This window comes from Lagenorhynchus albirostris, chromosome 13 (genome assembly GCF_949774975.1).
Source record: "Lagenorhynchus albirostris chromosome 13, mLagAlb1.1, whole genome shotgun sequence".
NCBI classification, from domain to species: Eukaryota; Metazoa; Chordata; class Mammalia; order Artiodactyla; family Delphinidae; genus Lagenorhynchus; species Lagenorhynchus albirostris.
The window spans coordinates 68,105,807-68,130,713 of NC_083107.1; the positions used below are offsets into that span (position 1 = coordinate 68,105,807).

The window sequence follows — 24,907 nt, forward strand, 5'->3', positions numbered from 1 at the left end:
AATTAATACTTCATGTAAAGCAAAACACTTTTATTTATTTTTAGAATGTTAGATTGGAGAATAGGCACCAGATGGTCAAGGTTGGGGTACTCTGATAAAGCAGGTGATAAGCACATTGATATCTGAGATTCACCTGGCCTAGAATTATGTCATAGGCTGTTTGAGTTAGAATATTGTTCTGAACTTAGCATGCATCAGAATCCCCTGGAGGCCTTAGTAAAACGGACTGCTAGGCCCCACACACCCCCAGTTTCTGATATAGGGCTTGAATGTCCCATTTTTAGTAACTTCCCAGATGATGCTGCTGCTTCTGGTCCAGAGACCACACTTTGAGAACCACTGATCTGGAATACAGGTTAGGCAGGGATAAAATTCCTTAAGAGAAATGTATAATGTTATAAGATACTGTGAAGAATGTGGAGGCAAAGCAAACCCTTACCAGGGCTGTTATATATGGAATGTGCAACTGACCCAAATCTGTGGACTTTGAGTAAAGCACTAAGGATACACTGCATTAAGTTAAAGTACAATACAAACAGGGCCTGGCTTTGTACCTGGTTACTAGGTGTGGTACGTACATGGAACTTTAGTAAACAACATGTGGCTTTAAACCTCTCTTCTGAACTGCAGTGACTATTTGTGATAATTTTCTTATTTGAAATTATGACAAGCAGGCTTACAACAAAGTTAAAATTAAAAACTCTTTATCCAAGTCACCATCTAAAGTAGAATTCTTATTCGTTAACAATGTTTTGCCCACTTTCTTCAATGAACCTGGTGTTCTACAATAAGCTACCCAGTCTGAGGCACATTTCATACCAAGATTGATTGGTTGCCAAGGAGACTCCACTGCCAAGCTCTGGACAAGCTCCTGTTTCCCCCTCTCTTTCTGCTAAAAGGAGGGGAACTCGTGGTGCAGGTTCAAAGGCAAGATGCTGGAGAAGTAGAGGCTACAGATCCAGCCCACTAAGTTCTCTCTCTGTTCTGTCCATCAGCAGCAAAAGTATGTGCGTTCAAATGATAAAACTTGCAGTTTTAGGCTTGAAGGGATATGAGCATCCAAAACCAGAATATCCTTCCTTGCATAAATCCAAGGAAAATGCCAAGGGGAATCAGCATCTACCTGCCAGGTCCAAATGTATTCTATCCCTGGCTTCATCTGAGTCAGGAGATATCACTAGTAAGAGAAACTGCTATCCTGAACAAAATTGTCCTTTATAGTAGCCCCCAATCAGAGATAAGGATAGTCCCTTCACACAGAGTTCCAAAATTTTGGACTTTAGAAACTATTTGTTGTTTCTCTTCCAGTACTGTGCCATTGATTCTTGCATAAAATTCTGGAATGCTGGCTCTTCACGGCTTTCCTCTGTAACTGCAAGGAAAAAAGAAGGTTAATTCTTTTTAAACTCTCCCATTAGACAGGTGGATTAGAGCTGCTGTCACCCATCCATCAGAAATAGTACCTTTGACCCTTGAACAACACGGGTTTGAACTGCATAGGTCCATGTATACACGAATTTTTTTCAATCGTAAATACTACAGTACCACATGATCCACAGGTGGTGAAATCCACGAATGTGGAACCACAGATACAGAGGGCCAACTATAAGTTAATTATACAGGGATTTTAAACTGCGAGGAGGGTGGGTACCCCTAGTCTCCAAGTTGTTGAAGAGTCAACTATATTTCTAAGACACTGTATGTCCACTTCTCCCAATAAGGAAATATCTCCTAGAAGCAGGCTGTATTTATCATGTTGCCCAAAATGTACAATTTCTTTGACCTGTAAGTGGGGAGAATACCTCCTTCATAAAGTAATTAAAATGAGGTCCCACTCCTACATATTTTTAACTGAGAGAAATGAAAACCTCTGTCCACAAATACCTGTTAATGAATGTTTAGAGCAGCTTTATTCATGACAGCTAAAACCTGGCAACAACCCCAGTGTCAATCAGCTGGTGAATGGATAAACAAAGGTACATCCACATAATAGAACTATTACTCAGCAATAAAAAAGAACATATTACTGACACATGCAGTAACATGGATGGATCACAAAAGCATTACACTGAATGAAAAAAGTCAAATGCAAGTTAAATACTGTGATTCCACTTACACAACATTCTGGAAAAGGCAAAATTATAGGAATAAAAATCAGGTAAGCGGTTGCCAGGAGCTGGTGTGGGGGAAGGGACTGAATAAAAGCGAGCACGAGCGAACTTTTAGGGTGATGGAAGTGTTCTGTTTCTTGATTATAATGGTAATTACAAAACTATATATATGTATTAAAATTCATCAAGCTATACACTTTAATAAAAGGGTGGGATTTATTGTTTGTAAATTATACCTCAATAAATCTTATTAAATGATGCAATTTACATGTTAGTATCCAGCACACTGGAATAAAGAGAAGTTTGCTCTTGGGCACAGCTAGGACCTAAAAGCGTTGTTTCAAGAAACAGATTCTGTCCACAGTCCATAAAACTATGCAAAGTGGAACACTTTTGGGTTTCCAGAGCCATTCTATCTTCAATGCTACAGTCCCTTCTGACTGGTTTAGGTCTGCTGAGGCCTCCTTTTGTATTCTTAAAACAATGATTACAATAAACAATCCTGGATTCCTCAAAATTGAGTTAGGACCTAAAGATGAGAAGACACAAGACTAATAAAAGGCCGTAATCAAGCTCAATATTAACCATTCAGTAGGAAGGCCAGGAACTTTGAATATATGGAACTCCTTCCTGGTGCTGCATCCTTTAGCATGTCCTCTCTCCCCTGTAACTGGCTTCATGCTCAAGGTCTTCCCTCAGTAGCAGGAAGCTCCCGGGCAAACAATGAAAGAATAAGCAGCTGTTCTGTTCTCATGAGCCACCTCAGTCACCTCTCACCTCTGTGGTCAATATCTTCAGTATCACTGTCTGCTTCCTCATCCTCTTCATCCAAGGTTCCCCGAGTCAGGATCAAGTCAGAAGGGTCCATCACAGGAGGTAAGCTGCCTACATAGAAAACATCTATCACTAGCATGTCATGAACATAGGCCTCCTCAAAAAAGTGATTTTGAATCGATAAGCAACTATGATTAAAAACTGGCAGGATGAAGGTGATCATGAAAAAATGCACGATCTTATCTCTTCTAAATGTACAGTTAATACCACTTAACATTTCTACACTAGTGTATTTCACAAAGTGCTTTCATGAGGCCAGTAACCCAAGAGGTCTCATTTTTTTTTTTTTTTTTTTTTTTTTTTTTGTGGTACTCGGGCCTCTCACTGTTGTGGCCTCTCCCGTTGCGGAGCACAGGCTCCGGACGCGCAGGCTCAGCGGCCATGGCTCACGGGCCCAGCCGTTCCGCGGCATGTGGGATCTTCCCGGACCGGGGCACGAACCCGTGTCCCCAGCATCGGCAGGCAGACTCTCAACCACTGCACCACCAGGGAAGCCCCCAGAGGTCTCATTTTTAAGTTGAGGAAAATAACTCTCAAGTAGCTTGTCTTCATAGTAATAGTAATGTCATTTGTTTGTACTAGCTCTCAGCTTAGAAGAGGCTATGGTTTTTCCTATGAAGGCTAAAGACATTTGAGCAGATCCAGTGTGCTGGTAAGTCAAGAGTAAAAGTGTGGAGCGTGGAACTCACTTAACTGGTAAACCCAGCCAGGTTCCAGCACCTAATCCACCAAGTGGCTTTGCTGTTCTCTACTAGACCTATAGCAATAGCTATCATTAACAGAACTTTACTCCTTTAAAGGCCAGTCCACCAATGAGTGTGGGTGGGTGAGTGTGTATATATTTAAATTTGAGCACCAACCTAGGAACCCCTAGAGAATTAATGACAAAACTAACTCAAACAATAAAAAATGTCAGTAAAGTAGCAGAATAAAAAAACTAAAATACAGAAATGAAAAGTCTTCATAAACACAAACATAACCAGTTAGAAGAAAAATCCCATTTTCAACACTAACGAAGATACAATCCTTGGGAAAAATTTAACAAATTTAACAAAACCTACATGAGGAAAACATTCCTGGAAGACATAAAAGTAGACTGGACAAATATAAACACATCCCTTGTTCTTAGACAGGAAGAGCAACATCAAAGAGATGTCAATTAATTAATTAATTAATATAACACAATCCCAATAAAAATATCAAAGAGGTTTTTTAGCAAGCTACATTAAGTTGATACTAAAGGTCATTTGGGAAAACAAACAAGCAAGAATAGTCAGGGAAACACTAAAAAAGAAAACGTTGAGGAGGACTAGCCCTAGCAGATATTAAAACATACTATAAAGCCTCTATATGTAATTAAAGCCACACAGTAAAGGCACACAGTCTAGAGGAATAAAATAGGTAATCCAGAAATACATCCAAGTACATATGAAACTTTAGTATATGATACAGGTAGCATCTCATCACTGGGACAAAGGTAGACTTTTTAATAAATCATGTGGGTACAACTATTTATGAAAAAGGTAACACAGACCTATACCTCACGCCATACCCAGGAATAAACCCTAAATGGATCACGGTTCCAAATGTAGAAAATAAAACCATACAAGTACTACAGTAAAACATAAGTGAATGCCTCTTTAACACAGGTGTAGATAAAGGATTCCCAACTATGACTCAAAACCAGGTGCAATAAAAGATAAATTTGACTACATCAAATTTATACAAAACGAAACAGAAACTTTTGCATGGCAAAATAACACCATGAACAAAGTCAAAGGGCAACTGACAAACAGGGAGAAAATATCTGCAACATGTATCAGGAAAATGAAGACTATCCCTACCTAGATTAATGCATATTAAAACTAATGGGTGAACATTTGAAAATTAAAAGTACATTTATCTAATCAAAGCATCACCCCACAAAATACTTATTATGAAGGGAAAAATAACTTTATGATGAAAGAACCTGGCAGACACCACTTTAAGTAAGTGATCAAAGACAACTCATCATCATGTACCTTGTGATACGATACATGGAAAAAACACTTCACATCTGTTAACTTCTGCTAAAAAGGAGCCACCTGAATTGAACCATGAGGAAACATCAGACAAACCCAAATTGAAGAAAATTCTACAAAAATGTAAGTACCATACACTTCAAAAATATCAATGTCATGAAATGCAAAGAAAGACTAAGTAGCCATTCCAGATTAAAGGAAAATAAGAGACGTGACAACTAAATGCAACACAGATCCAGAACCTTCTCCTGCTATAGAGGGCAAATGGCTACGTCTAAATAAGGTCTATACATTAGATAATAGGAACGTGTCAATGTTAATTTCCTAGTTTTTGATAACTACAATGAGGGTATATAAAATAATGCCCTTATTTTTAAGAAAAACTCAAGGGTAAAGGTGCATCATGTCTGCAACTTAACTCTTAAACGATTCAGAAAAAAGTTATGTATAATATACAAATATTTTATACGTATACTTATATATTTATATAAAATGTAAAGCCAAACATATATAACAGAAAGAATAAAGTAAATGTGGTCAATGTTAACATTTGGCGAATCTAGCTGAAGGGTATATGGCAATTCTTTGCAATTCATGAAACTTCTGTAAATCTAAAATTAGGCCAAAATAAACAGTAAAAGAGGGGGAGGATTAAAAAGTAATTAAAAAAAAAAGTAGACATCAAGTATCTTGCCAAAGTAAACCAAAAACTACCTGAAGAGAAAGAATCATCATATACATATGTATAAAAATATAAACACAGATAAGACAAATGTGGTATGAGAGACACAGACAGTGGATTCCTCTTTAACACAGATGTTAGATATAGGTATGTCCGTAGGTATATATCTACATCTGTACACTTCAAAAATGTCAATGTCATGAAATACAAAAACAAAGGATCCATTCACGATTAAAGGAGACAAAGAGACAACTAAACACAGTGCAGATCTAGGATTTATCTAAATTGACTGAAGAACAGATAGATAGATACACTATACAACATTTACTTTATCCTTTTCTCTTTCTCTCCCTTAAACATAAATACCTACCTACTAAGTGGAGATAAGTGTACCCCGCTCTTACTTCCTAACACCAGAAGACCCTCCAGTACCTGTAGCAGTCCCGGTGTCCAAGGCTATAGAGCCCATATCTTTCCGAAGTCGTTCCAGTTGTTCTTTCTGCTGCTGGCTCTGTGCACTAGCCTATATACACAGAGGAAAATTTTGTCATATTAAAAAAGGAGGCCCAAGTTAGATGCCAGACTTCTAACTGGAGATGACAAATTATACAAATACTAGAGGCAGATAAGGGATGGCTGATGACAGAAACATTGAGCAGTGTGGGCCCAGATTAGCAGAAGTTCATTCTGGAGGGCTCTGCAGACTGTATTAGAGGTTTCAGAAATTAGACACAAAATCATCAAAAGAACCCTCAAACAGACACTGCAGGAAGGCTCAGTGATAAGATGTCCAATGTAGCCGATGGGGATAGGACACTTCATCATTTGGGGTAAGAGTTGTGAACTACCCTCTGTTCTTAAACAAAATTCTACAAGTAGCCTTTAAATAGACCTTGGAGTAGGGGTGGAGGTATGGCACAAGAAGGGCTCAGCATATATAAAAGGAAAAATTACTGATTTTTATTACTTCAAGTATAGAGAAGAAAAATAATTAAGGGCCTTTCTGCATCCAGACAGCATACGTACAAATTTACAGGTTTAAATTAACAAGTATCTAAAGGATACACTGAGAACCAAAACAAAAGCATTTATGGCAGAAGGATTAGTACATAGTTTGAGATTGTTTATTCAGTGGCCCTAAAATACACAAATAGCCTCTTTTCTTACCAGCGATTTCTTCAGACGTTCATATTCAGGACGATACTCTCTGGAAAGAGAAACACTTTCTAAATCCCTTTGATTAATAATCTATCCTGTCCCCGCCTCCACATCACTTCTATTTTCCTAGTACTTTGATAATAACAAAAGATCTATGTCACCATACATCAGATGTAACAAGTCTTAGTCACTGAGATTCTATCCCTAAGGAATTAAAAGCCAAGGTGCCTGCCCCCTCCCTGAAATCAGCAACAAGACAAAAGACTGACTGCTGATCTGGGAAGATCAACTCTGGGGAGACCATGACCAATGAGTTCACCATTCACTTGGATAAACATGAGTAAAAGATGTTTAAATGATGAGTAAAAGAAGCTAGGCCTACTGGGCTCAGGAAGCCCAATACATAATTATGTCATTTATCTGGGCAACCATGAAAGGATATAGAAAAGAGTCTATCCTGAGGCTTTGATAACACATGCAAAAAAACAAAACAAAACAAACAAAAAAACAAACCTCATCTGATGAATAAAAATCAAAATAATGTTTCTGAAAAACCACAATGTGGCTATTAAGCTCTTGCTAAGTATGAAGCTTGCTAGAAAGCAGCCAATTATCAGGCCTAAGGAAAATGTATAGGTGCTATGACTCCACTTTCCTTTAGATAAATGGAACTCCAGTATTAACCAAGAAAATAGTTATAACAATCATTTATTAAGAAATATGCTTACTACATGTCAGCAATTGTGTTAGGTGCTTTAGATATATTATCTCAAATAATCCCCACAATGACCTTAACAATAAATGCTATTACCCTTCATCTATAAATGAGGAAAACTTGCTAAGGTTACACACTTATTAATTGGAGGAAAAAGAAATCTAAACCATGTCTATCTGACTCCAAAGTCTATGTTCTTCATCAGGGGTCAACCAATGTGGCAAACAGGACAAATCCAGGCCACTGCCTGTTTTTATAAATAAAGTTTTATTGGAACACAGCCACGCCATTTGTTTAGGAATTGTCTATAGCTGCTTTTGCACTACAATGAGAGTTGAGGAGTTTCAACAGATAATACAACCCACAAAGCCTAAAATATTTAACACCTGGCTTTTTACAAACAATGTCTGATGACACCTGTTCTTCATCATTCAATACAGTGAAGATTTTATACTCCTATTCTTTTTTAAATTAATTAATTTATTTATTTATTTTTGGCTGTGTTGGGTCTTCGTTTCCGTGCGAGGGCTTTCTCTAGTTGTGGCAAGCGGGGACCACTCTTCATCGCGGTGCACGGGCCTCTCACTATCGCGGCCTCTCTGGTTGCGGAGCACAGGCTCCAGACGCGCAGGCTCAGTAGCTGTGGCTCACGGGCCTAGTCGCTCCGCGGCATGTGGGAGCTTCCCAGACCAGGTCTCGAACCCATGTCCCCTGCATTAGTAGGCAGATTCTCACCCACTGCGTCACCAGGGAAGCCCTATACTCCTATTCTTTTTTAAAAAAAAGTTAACAGCTACTTGTTAACCCTAAGTGTGATCAGATCCAGTGCACATCTGCATGGCAAATATAATACAAACACCATGAAAACCAAAATGTTTTGCCTGGCAAAACAGCTATCATATCAGACCTGTGGGTAACTAAGAGTGCCATCACTAGAATGTTCCTTTATCCTCACCTTTCATATTCTTCTGTGGCACTGGCAACTTGCACGAAGAGTTCATCTAAGCCTGTACCCAGAACAGCAGACACTCCCACCACCTGCCAAAAGCATCATTAATACCACTGAGGAAACAACTGTATATTTTTAAATGGCATATATTATTTGGCTCAAATTTCATAAAATCTTCACAGAAGAGGTTTGGCTACTTTAAGAAGTCTCTGGCAAAGAATGAAGCTAAAACAAGACAAAATGGCATACCTACTCAAGAGTGATGGAAATAAGTCTATGGAAAATAGAGAACTGAGAAAGATAATTAGGATCAAACAAGCAGCAGTTCATCTATTCCCTATCAAATCAAGCCACAGTCTGTTCTCTATAAAAATTAGTATCTCAATGTCTTCGCTTGGGCAATTAACATACTTGCTGCTACCCACACCCACTTTTGCTTACACAAATCTTACCCATCCTTCAAAGCACACCTATATTGGCTATATCCTCAAAAAATCTCTCACTTCAAAAGTGATCTACCCCATCACCACTATCAGGCCCAACTTTTAATCTTTCTTAAGATATCACAATATAAGTTACTACAATATATCATGTTTTAACTCTGCATTTAGCCTTCTCTCCTAACTAGACCATAAACTCTCTGAGGGTAGGGTCCATATCATATTTATCTTTTAAGTCTCCAGTTTTTAATAAGCCATGCCTTAAAAATTACTTTTCAGAAGGTAATGAACTTCCTTTCCAAAATAGGTTCAAAGCCAGCCCTTTGGGTTATGAGGTTATCTGGAGACACCAACAGCATAAGCAAGAAAGTTTACCCTGAGGGAGCTGTAAAACTCATCTAACACGAGGCTCATTGAACGAGTCAGGTTACTGACGTATGTAGTCTCTTGATTCAAGGCATCTTGGAAAGCCTCAAAATCCTGCATCCATTCCACTGCAAAGCTGTGATCAATGATGTCAGTCTGTACCAGAGAGAAGTCAACTATCAGCAACCAGAGATGAGGTCAGACATCAAACAACGGCAAAAAAAATTTTTTAATTGATGACAGCAGAGAGCAATAATTCATGTATTTTCTTTCTCTGCTTCCCCCATTTCCTCCTCCACTGCAACAAGTCACAAAGAGCCACGACTGCTGTGCAGTATAAATAATTAAATGAAGCTCTGTATATTCTAGGTTAGAACAGACCTTCACTATCCACTGCCAAGTGACCATGGCCACAGTGGAGGCCAGTACCCTCCAGGCTCTGAAGTCAAGTACATAGTCTCTTGCATCCTAGCCAACAACAGAGAAGTTTTGGTTTTGTTTAACTGCCACTTCCAATAGACTAGCAGTCCCTCCCTCATTTACACAGTCCCAATCCTGAGGGATAACCTATACGCTGTGGACCAGGGGCTACTCTGTCTAGCCTAAAAAAACTTTGGAAAAGAATCAGCAATATATATTCATTCGATTTGATTGAATCCATTTCCTAGAAGTGCTCATGACTTTGCTTCAGGTTAGCTTAAATCTGCTCTCCAGCATCTGAAATAATCCTTCTCACCTACCCAAACACAAGGTTCTGATGAAAACGAAACATTCAGTCACAACAGGAAGAATCCACTTACTTTATTCATGACCACAATAAAAGGCAGCTTGGTTTTGTACAAGATGCTGAAAATCAAACATTGAGGCATTATTAGTAAAAGCACTTAAGCACCTGCTTGCCTGTTATCTGATGGAACTGAGTAATAAATAGGGAGATGGGTTCAGACTCTAAATACAGGTATCCATTCTTACACAGCACTCACATATTCTCCCCTCCCAAGCAGGAAACTACCACTACCATCAAGCAAACAACACACATACACACTCTCTCCTTTTCTTAGAGTAGTAATGCTTTGGTACTGATCCTGGTTGTGTGTGTGTGTGTGTGTGTGTGTGTGTGTGTGTGTGTGTGTGTGTGTGTGTGTGTGTGTGTGTGTGTGTGTGTGTGTGTGTGTGTGTGTGTGTGTGTGTGTGTTTCACCAAATTAACTGTCTTTTAAACAATTAATATGAAGACAAAATCATGCTATCAAACATCAGATTTCTATCTAGACTAAGATTTCTTGTGTTTAACAGGAAGGGACATCCCTAGTCATAACAGAAGAGACAAATCGGGGTGATTGTTTTTGCATACCCCCAAAATAAAATTCAGCATTAATAATGGTCCGCCTTGCTCCTAGGTCTAATGCACTAATAAAGCCTAGTGAGGCATGTCCTTCCTCTCCCAATGGCACCACACTTGGGAAAACACATGCATTTAGAATCATGGATGAATCTTTTTATTCAGTCTCTCCTCATGTTATAATTTCACTCTTCCTATCACAACACAGAAGAAAGGCATTTAGACCAGGGGCTCTATTCTATTCAGAACTGGATTTCATTCAACTTGGGGCAACTGCCAGAAGGTTCATATTCATTCATCACCTATTCTGTAACAAGCAAGGGAGGAAGATGAGAAGTGGCTGATAAGAGAATGCCAACAGTATATGTGCTTCCTTTCCCGCCCTAACCCAGAGCCCCTCCCTAACCCAGAGCCACTAAAGTGAGTGGCAAGCCTGAATGAAAACCTAGGGGTAAGCACTCAGGACTCAAAAATGATGGAAAAGAAGTGGAGACTTCATACCTTGACATAATACTATGCCCAACAATAACGCATTACCTGCAGGCATAGAGCATATTGGACATGAAGGTCACTGGGTTGATACTTCGAGATGTGTCCATTACATAAATGACAATCGTTGGAAACGAGGATGCCTAAAGCCACAAAATAATCAAAGCTTTAGTCAGAGGGTTCTTGACCTGTCCCCAAATTCTTCTCCTACCTTCCGTGGCAAGGAAGAACCACTATAGGCAGGTGTGCAGAGCTCTATGACTCTATCCCATATAAGATCCCAAGCAATAAGAAGCTTTTCTTGTCTGGCTCTCTACTTACCCTGAGTAACAAGTCCTAGAATACTCACCAGGGCCTCAGTGATGATTGTCCCAGAAGCTGACCAGGTGAATACCTCAATCTGTCCAGGTGTGTCAATCAAGACATACCTGTGTCAAAAAAGACCATTAAAGAAGTTTTCATTTATGCATTCTGAAAGATATTCCATCCCACAAAACATTAACATCTGGTTACTCAAGACTGAAATAACCTCTTCACACTGTCAAGTCTCACTTCTTCCCATTGCCCTTAAAGTGCATACCACATTCCCCTGGGTTTTGTTCAATGTCCAGTACTCAGGCTCATTGGCAGGAGCACCAATACATCACTGCTGCAAATGATCACAGAGAAAACTGACAGTTTTAGAAACACACTGCATTAAAAATGAGAGATAAGCAAAACCAGAGTGTAAATCTCTTGGGAAACCATCTGGTTACTTAGGGGTGGGGTTGGAGGAAAATGGAGGGAGGGAGAAAAAGAATAAGAAAGTGATAACTAAAGAAGAGGGTCTCTTATTGAGGGAATGAAACGTTCTAAAATTGATTGTGATGATGGCTGTACAATTCTGTAACTACACTAAAAGCCACAGAATTGTACAATTTAAATGGGTAAATTGTATGGCCTATGAACTATATCTCAATAAAGCTGTTTTTAAAAAAGCAAAGATCCACACATACATGGACAATTAATTGACAACAAAGGAGCCAAGAACATACAACGGAGAAAGGAAAGTCTCTTCAAGAAATGGTGTTGGGAAAAACAGACAGTCACATGCAAGAGAATGAAACCAGACCACTCCATACACAAAAATTAACTCAAAATGGATGAAAGACTTGAATGTAACACCTGAAAACATAAAATAAATTTCTGGAGGAAAACATAAGGAGTAACCTCACTGACATAAGTTTCTGTGGATCTGACTCCAAAGGCAAGGAAATCAAAAGCAATAATAAACAAATGAGACTACATCAAACTAAAAAGCTTCTGCACAGGAAAGGAAAACATCATCAAAACTAAAAGGTGGGAATTCCCTGGTGGTCCAGTGGTTAGGACTCAGCGCGTTCACCACAGTGGCCCAGCTTCAATCCTGGTCGGGGAACTAAGATCCCGCAAGCTGCCGGGCATTGCCCAAAACAAAAAACTAAAAGGCAAGCTACTGAACAGCAGAAATTGCAAATCGTATCTCTGATTAGGGATTGGTATCCAAAATATATAAAGAACACATACAACCCCAAAACAAATAAACAACCCGATTCAAAAATGGGCAGAGGATCCGATTACGTAGACATTTCTCCAAAGACACAGATGGCTAAAAGGCACATGAAAAGATGTTCAACATCACTAATTATTAGGGAAATGCAAATCAAAACCACAATGAAGTATCACCTCACACCTGTTAGAATGGCTCTTACCAAATAGATAACAAGTGCTGAAAAGGATGTACAGAAGAGGAAACCCTCGTAAACTGTTGGCGGGAATATAAACTGGTGCAGCTACTATGAAAAACAGTAGAAAGATTCCTCAAAAAATGAAGGATAGAGCTAACCGTATGATCCAGTGATTCCACTTCCGGGTATTTATCCAAAGAATATAAAAACACTAATTAGAAAAAATATATGCACCCTTATGTTCATTGCATCATATGTACAATAGCCAAGACATGGAAGCAACCTAAGTGTCCACCAATGGATGAATGGATAAAGAAGATGTGGTATATACACAGTGGAATACTATTCAACCATAAAAGAAGAATGAAATCTTGCCATTTGCGACAACATGGATGAACAACATGAGGGTATTATGCTAAGTAAAATAAGTCAGAAGGAAAAAGACAACTACCATATGATTTCACTCACATGTGGAATAATCTGGAGGAAGGAAGGAAGGAAGGAAGGAAGGAAGGGAGGGAGGGAGGGAGGGAGGGGAAGGGAAAGGGAAGGGAAAGGGAAGGGAAAGGGAAGGGAAAAGGAAGGGTAAGGGAAGGAAACCAACCAACCAAAAGCAAGCTCACAGATACAGAGAACAAATCAGTGGTTACCAGAGGAAAAAGGGGTTGTGGGTGGGCAAAAAGGGTGAAGGGGATCGATTGTATGGTGACCGATGGTAACTGGACTTTTGCGGGGTGATCACTTTGCAGTGTACACATGTTAAATTACAATGCATACCTGAAACTTATTTTTAAAAAAGCAAAAAATTTGAATAGACGTTTCTCCAAATATATACCAATGGCCAAGAAGTACACTAAAAGATGCTCAACATCTGGACTTCCTGGTGGCGCAGTGGTTAAGAATCCGCCTGCCAATGCAGGGGACACGGGTTCAAGCCCTGGTCTGGGAAGATCCCACATGATGCGGAGCAACTAAGCCCATGCACCACAACTACTGAGCCTGAGCTCCAGAGCCCGCGAGCCACGACTACTGAGCCTACATGCCACAACTATTGCAGCCCGCATGCCTAGAGCCTGTGCTCTGCAACAAAGAGAAGCAACCACAATGAGAAGCCCAAGCACTGCAACTAGAGAAATCTCGTGCACAGCAACAAAGACCCAAAGCAGCCAAAAAATAAATAAATAAATTTATTAAAACAAAAACAATTACAAGTAGTGACCAGAATGTACAGAAAATGGAACCCTCCATACATTGCTGGTGAGAATGTAAAATGGTATGTGAAGCCAGCAGGAGCTTGGAGGAATGGGGAATAGAGTGACTGCTAATGAGTATGGGGTTTCTTTTGGAGATGAAAATGTTCTGAAATTAGGTAGTTCTTTTTTTTTTTTTTAAGATTTATTTTTTATTTATTTATTTTTGGCTGCGCCAGCTCTTAATTGCAGCACCGTGGGATCTTCGTTGAGGCATGAGGGATCTTTCGTTGTGGCACGCGGGATTCTCTCTACCGTGGCGAACAGGTTTTCTCTTCTCTAGTTGTGGCACAGGCTCTGTAGTTTGTGGCACATGGGATTTTCTCTAGCCGTCGCAAATGGGTTTTCTCTTCTCTAGTTGTGGCGCGGGCTCTGTAGTTTGCGGCATGCGGGCTCTCTAGTTGAGGCGCGAGAGGTCAGTAGTTGTGGCTTGCGAGCTTAGTTGCCCCGTGGCATATGGGATCTTAGTTCCCTGACCAGGGATCGAACCTGCGTCCCCTGCATTGTAAGGCGGATTCTTTTTTTTTTTTTTTTTTTGTAAGGCGGATTCTTTACCACTGGACCACCAGGGAAGTCCCTGAAATTAGGTACCTTTGGTCAATGCACAACTTTGTGAATATACTAAAAACCACTAAACTGTATACTTTAAAAGAGTGCACTTTATGGTCTGTGAATTCATATTGCAATAAAGCTATTACTTTAAAAAACTACTCTAGTATGATCCTATTTTTGTAAAAACACCTTATCCATCCATCCTTCTATCTATGTACACATGAATAGAAACGCCTGGGATGACAGTCACTGACAGCAATAATGATAATAATGATAGCTATTTCTAGTGACAAGAAGGGTGATAGTTTCATCTTTTAAATACTATGCATGGTAGGAATTATTTATAGTAATAAGCCTATATATCCTTTTTACAAAAATAATAAATTATCTTCCTTTCTTTTAAAAAAAGCAAACCTATTAAAAATTTAACAACAGTTCATTGTGGGTAATGATAATAAGAATCTCCTATTTTATATTTTGATGCTTTTTAAATTAAAAAATATCCCCTCTGAATCATGTAAATTATATTAATTTAAACAAGGATTAGGGGTTTCCCTGGTGGCGCGGTGGTTAAGAATCCGCCCACCAATGCGAGGGACAAGGGTTCAAGCCCTGGTCCGGGAAGATCCCACATGCCGTGGAGCAACTAAGCCCCGTGCGCCACAACTACTGAGCCTGCGCTCTAGAGCCCGCAAGCCACAACTACTGAGCACGCGTGCCACAACTACTGAAGCCCGAGTGCCTAGAGCCTGTGCTCCGCAACAAGAGAAGCCCCCGCTCGCCACAACTAGAGAAAGCCCACGTGCAGCAATGAAGACCCAGTGTAGCCAAAAATAAACATAAAAAAATAATAATAAAATAAAATAAAATAAACAAGGATTAGAAAGGTATTTCATAGACTTTAATGCCAACAAGCAAGAGAAGGCAAGTGGACAAGTGAATGTGGACTCAAATTCTCAAAATACCTCCTAAGAAGCTGGGAACATATACCAAAGTGATTGGGGGTGGGATACTATCAAATTGAGCTCTACACTGTAGAGCATCTTGTCGCTTTTATTTATTTATTTATTTTGGGCCACACCATGGCTTGTGGGATCTTAGTTCCCCAACCAAGTAGAGCATCTTAATGATTGTCTTCTTGCCAACAATTTTTTCACTTATCATGGTTTCATCTCAAACTACACCCTCTCAGAACTTGATAGTAACCCAAAATTCTTCAAAAAACCTAGAAACATGTCAACTACAGAGTAATAAATAGGCATTAGACTGAAATCACTTACTTAGACATGTTCTGGGCCTTCTCAATAAATTTCATCACCTAAAAGAAAAAAACGCCAATTACAACAGAATCCAAGTTCAACAAAAAAAAATCACAGGGCCCTCTCTAGAGTGGCCCACCTGCAGGCACCATTAACGACTGAACCTCTGTGTTCTCTGTCTGAGGACACCAACTAACGTGCTCATGGAACCAAAGAAACATAGCCACACCTGCCGTACCACAACACCCTGGAGCACAGGGCAAGGCCTAAGGAGCTGAAGACTTGATCTGTCACCGCCAAGTCTCTCTCTTGGTGCTTCAGTAAAGCGTTAACAGCCTGAATCATTGAGTGAAATCGAGGTAAAAAATCAGTGATTGCCAAACACTCTTAAGGAAGTGGAATGTGACAGAGAAAACATAACAAGATGACAACAATTTGTCACAAGTGAAAAGCCCCATAATTGTTCCATTCCCTGCCTGGTAGCCCATCCCACTCCCCATCCCTCCACCCCACCCTCAGGGTAACACTGCAAGCCAATAACAGATCAAGAAGAGAACCCAGGTCTCTTAGGTCTTTATTGGCCGCCACAACGTTCAATGTGAAGTCTCTCACCACGTTGATCATCCTCTCATAGCCTACTTCTTTGTCCACCAAAATGCCTCCTTATATTCTGTATTGACATTGAGGTTGACTGCCCTTCTTTCCCAGTGTGATCAAGCTAAGGCATTTAAGAGTCACAGGTTCTGACACAGCCATGTCTATGTAAATAGAGACAGACATACCTGATCAAATCTGGTAGCAAAGAGATTGAGTGAGGTCACTATGCCACCATTGGGTCCAAGTCCATACCTAGACACTAAGTTGAGGATTTAAACTGCTTATAGATCAATTTAGATGATAAAGTTTATTATCTAGACAATCCCTCACAAAAACAGCGTAACGTTAGTGTTCAATTGACTAGTATGTATCACACAATCTTAACCTCATAGGGAAACATTCACTATCAATGTCTACCTCATTCATCGTTTAGAAATGGCCAGGTGAAATGGGGCCAAAATGGAACAGACAGATGTATCAGGCATTGACAGCCTGATGGCATTAGCCATGAAGATCATTTATATACCACTCTTTGCTCTGATCCTCACTCATCAAGCCACCTGAGGATTAGAATTAGTCTTCCTATCTAGACGTACCTATAGGGAAAGTACACATTTCACACAGCAATGTACTAAGAGTTGATCTTACTAATCTTTGAGCTTCCCAGTCTAAGGGGATGGTGATCAATGGATGCATCCACCAAGACAATACTCCCGTGTGGGACCCAGGCACGCCACCAGCTAGCCTCTCCTTCTCTGTGCTAATTACAACAGCCTGCAGTTCAGGACAAAGGCAGAAAACGGAACTCACAAGCTGAAATAGGATTTCTAATCACCTACAATGCTTCTCCCCACATTCATCTTCCCTCCTCTTCATAAAATTACCTGAAAACAATCGAATGCTTTTGCTAGTATATTTCACAAGGGAAGGCACAAACACTTTTTTCAAAGCTACACAATACACAGACAGTAAGTAGCCAGGGATGAGCCAAAAACCAAAGTAGATGTGAAAAAGGATACTGTTTCATGACTTCTTTATACTTCACAGTGTCACGAATATCTGGAGCGAAAAAAAGAGAGAATGAAATGGAATTTAACACGTAAGAAACAATACAGTTTGAGACTCCCCACCTATAATATCTAAGCCAACAGACCTCTCAAGTCATCTCTGCTTCCTCTGAGCAAACCAATCAGTTTCTCTCTTAGCATCCAAGGTACTTTTCCAATCTGTTTTCTAAATTTTCAGCTAAGATCACAGAATTGCAACAGCAAAAGAAGCAAGTTCAGGAAGAGACTAGGAGGACAAAAGGTACCCTGCAAGTACCTTCCCTCCCAGCAAGAAACTGAAACTAGCTTCTGAGGCTTCTATTGTCAGCACTGTCTTCTAGTAATTTCTCCAGCTTCACACTGGCCAAGGACAACTGCCAAGTAACCCAAGAAGAATGTTAGGCTAGGAGCTCTCAAGTTATGGTAGGGATGTCGGAGACAAAGAGAAAAGTTTTATACAACTTAAATACCTTCTCAGTGACCATATACATAGAAAAAGGGAGCTAAATAAAGAAAAAAGGTTTATTTCTTACTCCTTGCTTACTGGTAACAAAGGTAATGCAGACAACATTTTTATAAAGGCATTAACTTGGGAAGTGGATGGGTGGGGAGAGAAATAGGTGATGGAGATTAAGAGGCACAAATTTTCAGTTACAAAATAAATGAGTCATGGGGTGAGATGTACAGTGTGGGGAATACAGTCAAAAATTATATAATACCGTTGTATGGTGACAGATATTAACTAGACTCATCATAGTGATCATTTTGAAATGTACACGTATTTCAAATTACTATGTTGTATACCAGGAACTAAATACTGTGGCAGGTCAATTACACTGCAAGACAGACAAACCCACAGAAAAAGAGATTGGACTTGTAGTTACCGATCTACAAATCGGTAGAGGGTGTGGAGGGAGGGACAATTGGATGAAGGTAGTCAAAAGTACTAACTTCCAGTGAATAAATATTAGGGATGTAATATACAACATTATAAATGTAATGAGCACTGCTACATGTTATATGTGAAAGTTGAGAGTTCTCATAACAAGGAAAAAAATTTTTTTCTATTTCTTTAATTTTGTATCTATATGAGATGACAGATGTTCACTAAACTTACTCATGATAATCATTTCATGCGTTTGTAAATCAAATCATTATGCTATACAACTTAATCATATACAATGCTGTATGTCAACTATATCTCAATAAAACTAGAAAAAAATTATTTGGATGGAATTTTAAATAAAAAGGAAATTGGTCTGTCCAGTAATATCTAACTAAACCTATCTAGCAGTCAGGAGACCTATATCCCATCAACTATTAGAGTTCCAGCCTTTAAGTGAAAAGATGGAATTTTTTTTTTTCAAAATTCTTCCCATAATGATTTCTGCTTCTAAATACAAGGTCTTCCTTAATTAGTATGTTTGGAGTACAAGCTTAATAGGATTAAAAAGAGACCAGGAGGGAAAAGACTAACATCAAGGAATAGTCTGAAAATCAGGAAGCCTAGATCCTATCAAGAATCAGGACACTGGATCCCATCCATTCTTAATCTTTTTTATACAGTAGTCAGGGACTCCTCTACAAGTCTGATGGTAAGAGGGAAGGAACCCCTCACCAAGACAATGCACACAGGCATATATACACACATTTTCCCATGTAACTTTGCAAGATTCCTACAGATCAGTAAGCAAACTCTGCACAAAACCCACATGCTCTTAACTTGAAGAAAAAAACTATACAAACAAAGTTTATGTAACAGACCCTGCTTAAAAGCCAGAGGACTGACTTTCTGTCACTTCATTTTCCCAAAGAACCATAGTCTGACACCCTTGGGTCAAAAGAGGTAGAGAGAATGGGAGTGGTAAGGAAAAAAAGGAAATTTAGGAAGAGGGAAGGAGTAAACAAAGAGAAAAAGGGAATCAGGAAGAAGCCTGTTTCAGGATGCTAGCAAATCCAAGGGAAACGAAATTAGGCAGTTTAGAAAACATTAAAAATGGAAGCACTGAAGACTCATAGGATAGGCTGACAGCTTTCCATTCTCTGAGAAACTTCACACAAGCTCTGGCACAGTTTACTCACCAATATTGGCAGGAAAGGGAACTTCATGCACAGCTGGATCCAGGTTGATCACATAAGGTGGACACCCTTGACTATGCAGATATCCTGTGAGCCTCTGCAGACATATGGGGAGAAGGATGGACTGAGACCAAGAGGCATGATAAAGGAAAAAGAGAGAACTTCCACCCCTTAATCCAACTTACCAGAATTCTGCACTTCCATTTCCCTCTACCTTAAATATTCGTTTCTAATCTCCACCGCCAACATTCACTCTCAGTTGAAATGCTACCTTTCTTCATCACACATCCAACAGAGCCTCCTCTACTCTCCATCACTTATTGACTTGGTGGGTTGGGGGGAGCGGGGGTTTCTATCTCCCCCACAAAAAACATTAGCTCCATTTAAGCGGGAACCTTGTCATTTCCGCTAAATCCCCAGTGCCTGAAACATGGTAGGCACCCCAGAAGGAATTCTTTCGGAATCTACACCGAAAGCCTGTGTGCAAGCACTCTATTAACAGCCAGAATTACTTGTTAAGCCTCTGCCTTCGAGGACTTGGCACTAGCAAGGCAATTCCAATACCAAGTACGGTCGTCACAAATAGGCACTGAGGGTGCGCAGAAGAGAGGCTGAATGAACCCAGGCTAGGATCTGAGACGGCTTCGCGGAGGAAAAAACAGGGGTTGCTGGCATCCTTGAAAGCCAGGCGCCGGTACCCTCCAATTCCCCAGAGAGACCTCCCTTTCTCCCCTGGCCTTACGCCTGCCACAGACAACTTCTCGTGCGCTCCTACTACGCCCGTGCCGTGCAGGTCACCTGTACAAAGGTGGTTTTCCCAGACCCCGCCATTCCCAACACCAGCAGACACACTGGGGGCCGGGGACCCCCGGAAGCTTGCGGCTCCGTGGCAGCTGCGAGCGCGGCCATCTTGCTCCTGGCTCCGCCCACTCGACCATAGAGACGCATGTAGCTAGAGAGGCTCCCGCGACGTTCGGAACTCTGAATGAGACTAGAACAGAGCAAACCAAACCGAACCGAACCAAACCGGCCAGAGAGGGCAGGGCCACGGGGCCAGGCGTGCGCCTTTGCTCTGTCCGTCCAGACCCGGATGGGGGCCCAACTAGGGACAGAGGCGGGGAAGTGGAGACACTGGGAGGACGAGTGGAGTAGGCCACCTAAAGAGCCGCTCACCGTCGTCGGGCAGGGCCTGGGAAGGGCAAAGCTCTGGACCCCGGGCGGGCGGGACGACAAGGGACCCCCGGGCTCCCACACTATGAAAGTGAAGAGAGTGCCTTTTCCTGTCGGCCCCCCGAGAGCGGGTAACCGAGCCGCCGGAGAACCGGCCGCTAGGGCTCGTCCGGCGACTGAGGAGGTTAAGCGGCTCGGGGCTGGACGTGCCGGGACCCGGGCGGGATGCGAGCGCCGGGGTTGCTGGGCCCCGCCAAGAGCCGCAGAGACCAGCCCGGAGAAACTGGAAAAACCCTCCGCACTGGGACGCCGTTTCCGCGTGTCGCCAGCCCCAGACCGTAGGGCTCTTTCCCTGGCGGTCTCCGCAAAGGTGCCCCGTGACTTTGGGGAGGAACGTTTGGTTGCCGAGTTTGTCAAGTAGGTACTGAGGAGGCGCTTCTCTCCACCCAGGCGCCCTCGGTACACGGAAAGGTGGTGAAAGAGCCGAGCCATGTATACACTCCTACTCCCGACCGCCCAGTTGGCTGCGGTGGCCCTTTGGAGCAGCTGTAGTGTTCAGTAAGCCGTGAGATCTGGGTTTTAGACCCAGGCTCTGCCACCCGCTGGCGGTGTACATCGTGGCCAAGTCACTTCAGTTCTCTGAACCTGTTTTCTCCTCTTTACCCTCAAGATACTACCTCGCAGGGTTGTAGAGACGGCATATTGTCAGTTGTAAACTACACTCCCTCGTCTTTACCCCTAGCTCTGTCCCCCGTGCCTTGTGTGAGGAACATCGTAGGTGCTCCCAAAGAGTTGGGATATGAATTAAAGTACGTGTGCATTTTTTAAATTATTTCCTAATTTTTCGTGAAAAACATGGGGGGATGTCTCTCTTGTTCTCCCTTCAGGTTGGCTGAGGACTCCAGTAATTCCCTTCAACCGGATCTTAGTTTCATAAATTTTCTCAAGCCAGAGAAGCTAACAAAGGCAGAGAAGAGGTTTAAAGAAAAGGCAGTAGTGGAAATGATGAAGCTAGACAAGCAAATCAAAGAAACTCAAATCCGACTAGAACCGTTAGTGGAGGAAACCAGGCAGCTGCTGGCGGAAAACGTACGTGTCGAGGAGGAAAACCAGTTCTTTCTGGAATACCTGACCAAGCAAACAAAGGAGTCTAGACAGCGAACCGAGAAGCTGTGGAACTACTATTTACAACAAAGTGGGCAGATTGAACAAAGGAGACAAGAATTAACCTCCAAATATGCGGAAAAAAATTCAGCGCTTAAAACAGAGCTCTTGCAGAAAGAAAAGATCCTATCCAATTTGAATAAGCAGTTGGAGGCAATGAGGGACATTTCGATAGTAAAGGAGAAACAGGAGAGAGAAATTCAGACACTACAGCAGGAGATAAAGAAAACCCACGCTGAGACAGCTGCAAAGAAACAGGCCATGCTGGTCCAGTTCTTCCAGGATAAAGCATTACTGGAGGCACAACTGAGTGAGCTAGATGCAAGGCAGTTGGGAAAAAGACCAACAAAGGAGCTGAACAGCAAGAACAAGGCCTTGGAGAGGGCAGCAAAGCAGTACACTTCCGAGTTCCACAGTAGCATCGACAGACAGCACCAGCAGTTACAGAAGGAACTACCACAGCTAATTCAGAAATGCCAGAAGTTGCAGGCTACTCACAGCCGTTTAAAAAAGAAGCAGCAGCAGCTGCAGCAGGAGCAGTGGTACCTAGATTGCTTAAGCCGGGGGAGGCAACGGCTGCAAGAAAGGCATAATCCGTGCCCAAAAGGACAAGGTGCTCCAAAGACCACACTGAACCCTGCCCTAGGCACCAAATCAAGGACGCATCCAAAGTAATTCCTAAAATAACACGAAGTCAGGAATGGAGCAAGGGTTCTTAGGTGCTACGTAACATAAACCAGGTTAGGAAAGCTTTGGGATCTCAGGGTGCTGTGGTTCAATATCCATCATGATGTGTTAGTGTGAAGGATTAGGTGCTTTTCTCCAGCAGTACTGCTAGATTATGTGTGGGACTGGCTTCCCTTAAAGTTAGGCTTTTCTTTAATTAGCTCTTGGTAATAAATGGGCTGTGCCTCACACCTCCAGATAACCCAGTACCATTTGCCAAAAACCCAGATGTGAAACTACCTCAAGAAAACCACCTTGCGGAAGTGACAGGAAAATAGTTGTGTGGTGTGTTTCACCTAGCTAAGTTAGGTTTCTTTATAGAAAAAGCCCCCTGAAGAATAGCATTTCAGATTGTTATATTCTGCTTTCTGCTCTGTAAAGAACCAATGTCCATGTATCCTCACTTCTTTGGCCACCTTAGCACACAGTGTTTTTAAGCTCTTTGTAAAGTTTGTGCTGGTGATCAGGTAGCTGCTTCTACAGTTTTCTCATGATTGAAAAACTCTTAACAGCAAGTGTAATAAGCCTTAGGCAGAGTAACCTGTCTGATGCTCAGCCCATACCATTTTTGCTTTGTGTAAACTGTGTGAAGGGAAGAGAAGATAGAGGGTATGTATACCTGGTCAGTTTTCTGTGGAGAAATACCTCTAGCCTGAATGAGGTGACTGAGTGCTTCTGCCTGTTTTAGGAAAACGTATCAAAAGAAAGTTTTCATATATTTGGAGAACTTTCTAAAGAGTCTTTTGCCATCTCTTTCCCAGGCAACATCCTCAATTTCTAAGATGACAAAGATGACTGAAGTTTCGATAGAGTGAGCACTTTAGCTTTAGGTCACTTACTACGTTTTTACTGCATAAGCACTTCCTAGTCCTTGAAATGCGTTTTGTTATTCATGTGTACCCTCTTTATGCCCCTTCAGTAGAACTAGGAATAGTATTTTAAATTAATATAGACTTTTAGGGTAGTTATATTTTTGGCACTTAGGACATACTGATGGTTAGATCAGGGATTTCTTTGAATGCTGAATCCTGGTACAGAAATGCAGCCTCATTTTAATGTTGCTCCTTTGTGGAAAAACAGAATCAACTTAATGTTTTCAAGAAATTGTCAGTGATGAAAAAGTTCATAATGGTTTTCCCAGATTTCAGTTTTATTCATATGTAAAATGAATTCTTGTACAATTAGATTCAGAAAAGGATTTTGCCTCAATGTGCCTTAACTTCTAGCTTTAACAACTTTTCTGTTAAATGTGTAATGTCTTGGTTCTTAAAATTTTGTTATTGAAAATAAACTCAGATTATAATATACCCACTGATTTCATTATTGTTCCAATGTAATGTACCTTCTACTTACCTCTCTTCTCATGTCTTATCAACTCTGCATGTCTTCTTCATACTAGTGTGCACATAATAAAAATGCAGTTTTAGTGCACAAAGTAGAATGTTAGGTAGCACACAGTTGCCTTAACCTGAATAGTTCTATTCAGTGGAGCTGAAAATACAGAGAGCCTGTTTAAAACTATGGTATCCAAGACACATTCAAAACCGTTATTCTCTGTCGATGCAAAAAACATAGGAAGATATAAAACTAAGGATAAGGAAAGACGGATGGGTAATCTTATTAATCTGCTGTTAATTCCCCCTCCTGCCAGTGCTGTCCAGATGAATTAATTCAGGAGTGAGTAACTTCCACCCTGTCTCAGTTTATTTTGAATTCCTCATCCCAGATAATGGATCTGATCTGGTGTACTGCTCCTGGCTGTCCCTTTGTGAGGCCTCTGAGGGCTTGAAGACTTTAAAGGGTGAATCATCTGATAAAGCAGCGGTCACCAACCTTTTTGGCACGAGGGACCGGTTTCGTGGAAGACAATTTTTCCACGGACGGGGGGTGGGGGTGGGTGGGTGGGGTTGGGGGGGAGGGGAGGGTTCAGGCGGTAATGCGAGCGATGGGAAGCGACGGGCAGCGGCAGAGGAAGCTTTGCTCGCTCCCCCGCTGCTCACCCCCTGCTGTGCGGCCCAGTTCCTAACAGGCCGTGCACCGGTCTGTAGCCCAGGGGTTGGGGACTCCTGTTGATAAAGGCCCTTAGAAATTCCCGTCAGCAAGCCAGCAGTAGGTTTGGCCAACGAGGATCTCAGACTACTTTTCGTCTGCTTTCCTGTGCTGGAAAGGAAAGAGGGTGATGTTACAGAAAGTGCATTTAGATGGAAAAGACCTGTGAGGTGAAATTTAGGTTAAGACTTGAACGACATGAT

The 24,907-nt window shown here is 41.3% G+C and overlaps 2 protein-coding genes across 3 annotated transcripts; one reads left to right on the forward strand and one right to left on the reverse strand.

The window, feature by feature from the left end:
- Nucleotides 1–15: 15 nt before the first annotated feature.
- On the reverse strand, nt 16–21,000 carry GPN1 (GPN-loop GTPase 1). 2 transcript variants are annotated; one of them, XM_060169656.1, is made up of 14 exons: nt 20,394–21,000; nt 19,599–19,692; nt 17,490–17,529; nt 16,656–16,722; nt 15,895–15,932; nt 11,456–11,534; nt 11,155–11,249; nt 10,077–10,122; nt 9,286–9,432; nt 8,477–8,559; nt 6,816–6,855; nt 6,081–6,171; nt 2,889–2,996; nt 16–1,372 (listed from the first exon to the last, which is right to left on the reverse strand). In XM_060169656.1, exons 1-14 carry the CDS (start codon nt 20,541–20,543, stop codon nt 1,287–1,289), a joined length of 1,164 nt encoding a protein of 387 aa, XP_060025639.1. In that variant the 5' UTR covers nt 20,544–21,000; the 3' UTR covers nt 16–1,286. The 2 variants fall into 2 exon arrangements, with proteins under 2 accessions (XP_060025639.1, XP_060025640.1); XM_060169657.1 differs by lacking the exon at nt 20,394–21,000 and adding an exon at nt 19,781–20,300.
- On the forward strand, nt 20,607–23,812 carry CCDC121 (coiled-coil domain containing 121). The gene is made up of 2 exons (XM_060169662.1): nt 20,607–21,182; nt 21,653–23,812. Exons 1-2 carry the CDS (start codon nt 20,686–20,688, stop codon nt 22,602–22,604), a joined length of 1,449 nt encoding a protein of 482 aa, XP_060025645.1. The 5' UTR covers nt 20,607–20,685; the 3' UTR covers nt 22,605–23,812.
- Nucleotides 23,813–24,907: the final 1,095 nt, after the last annotated feature.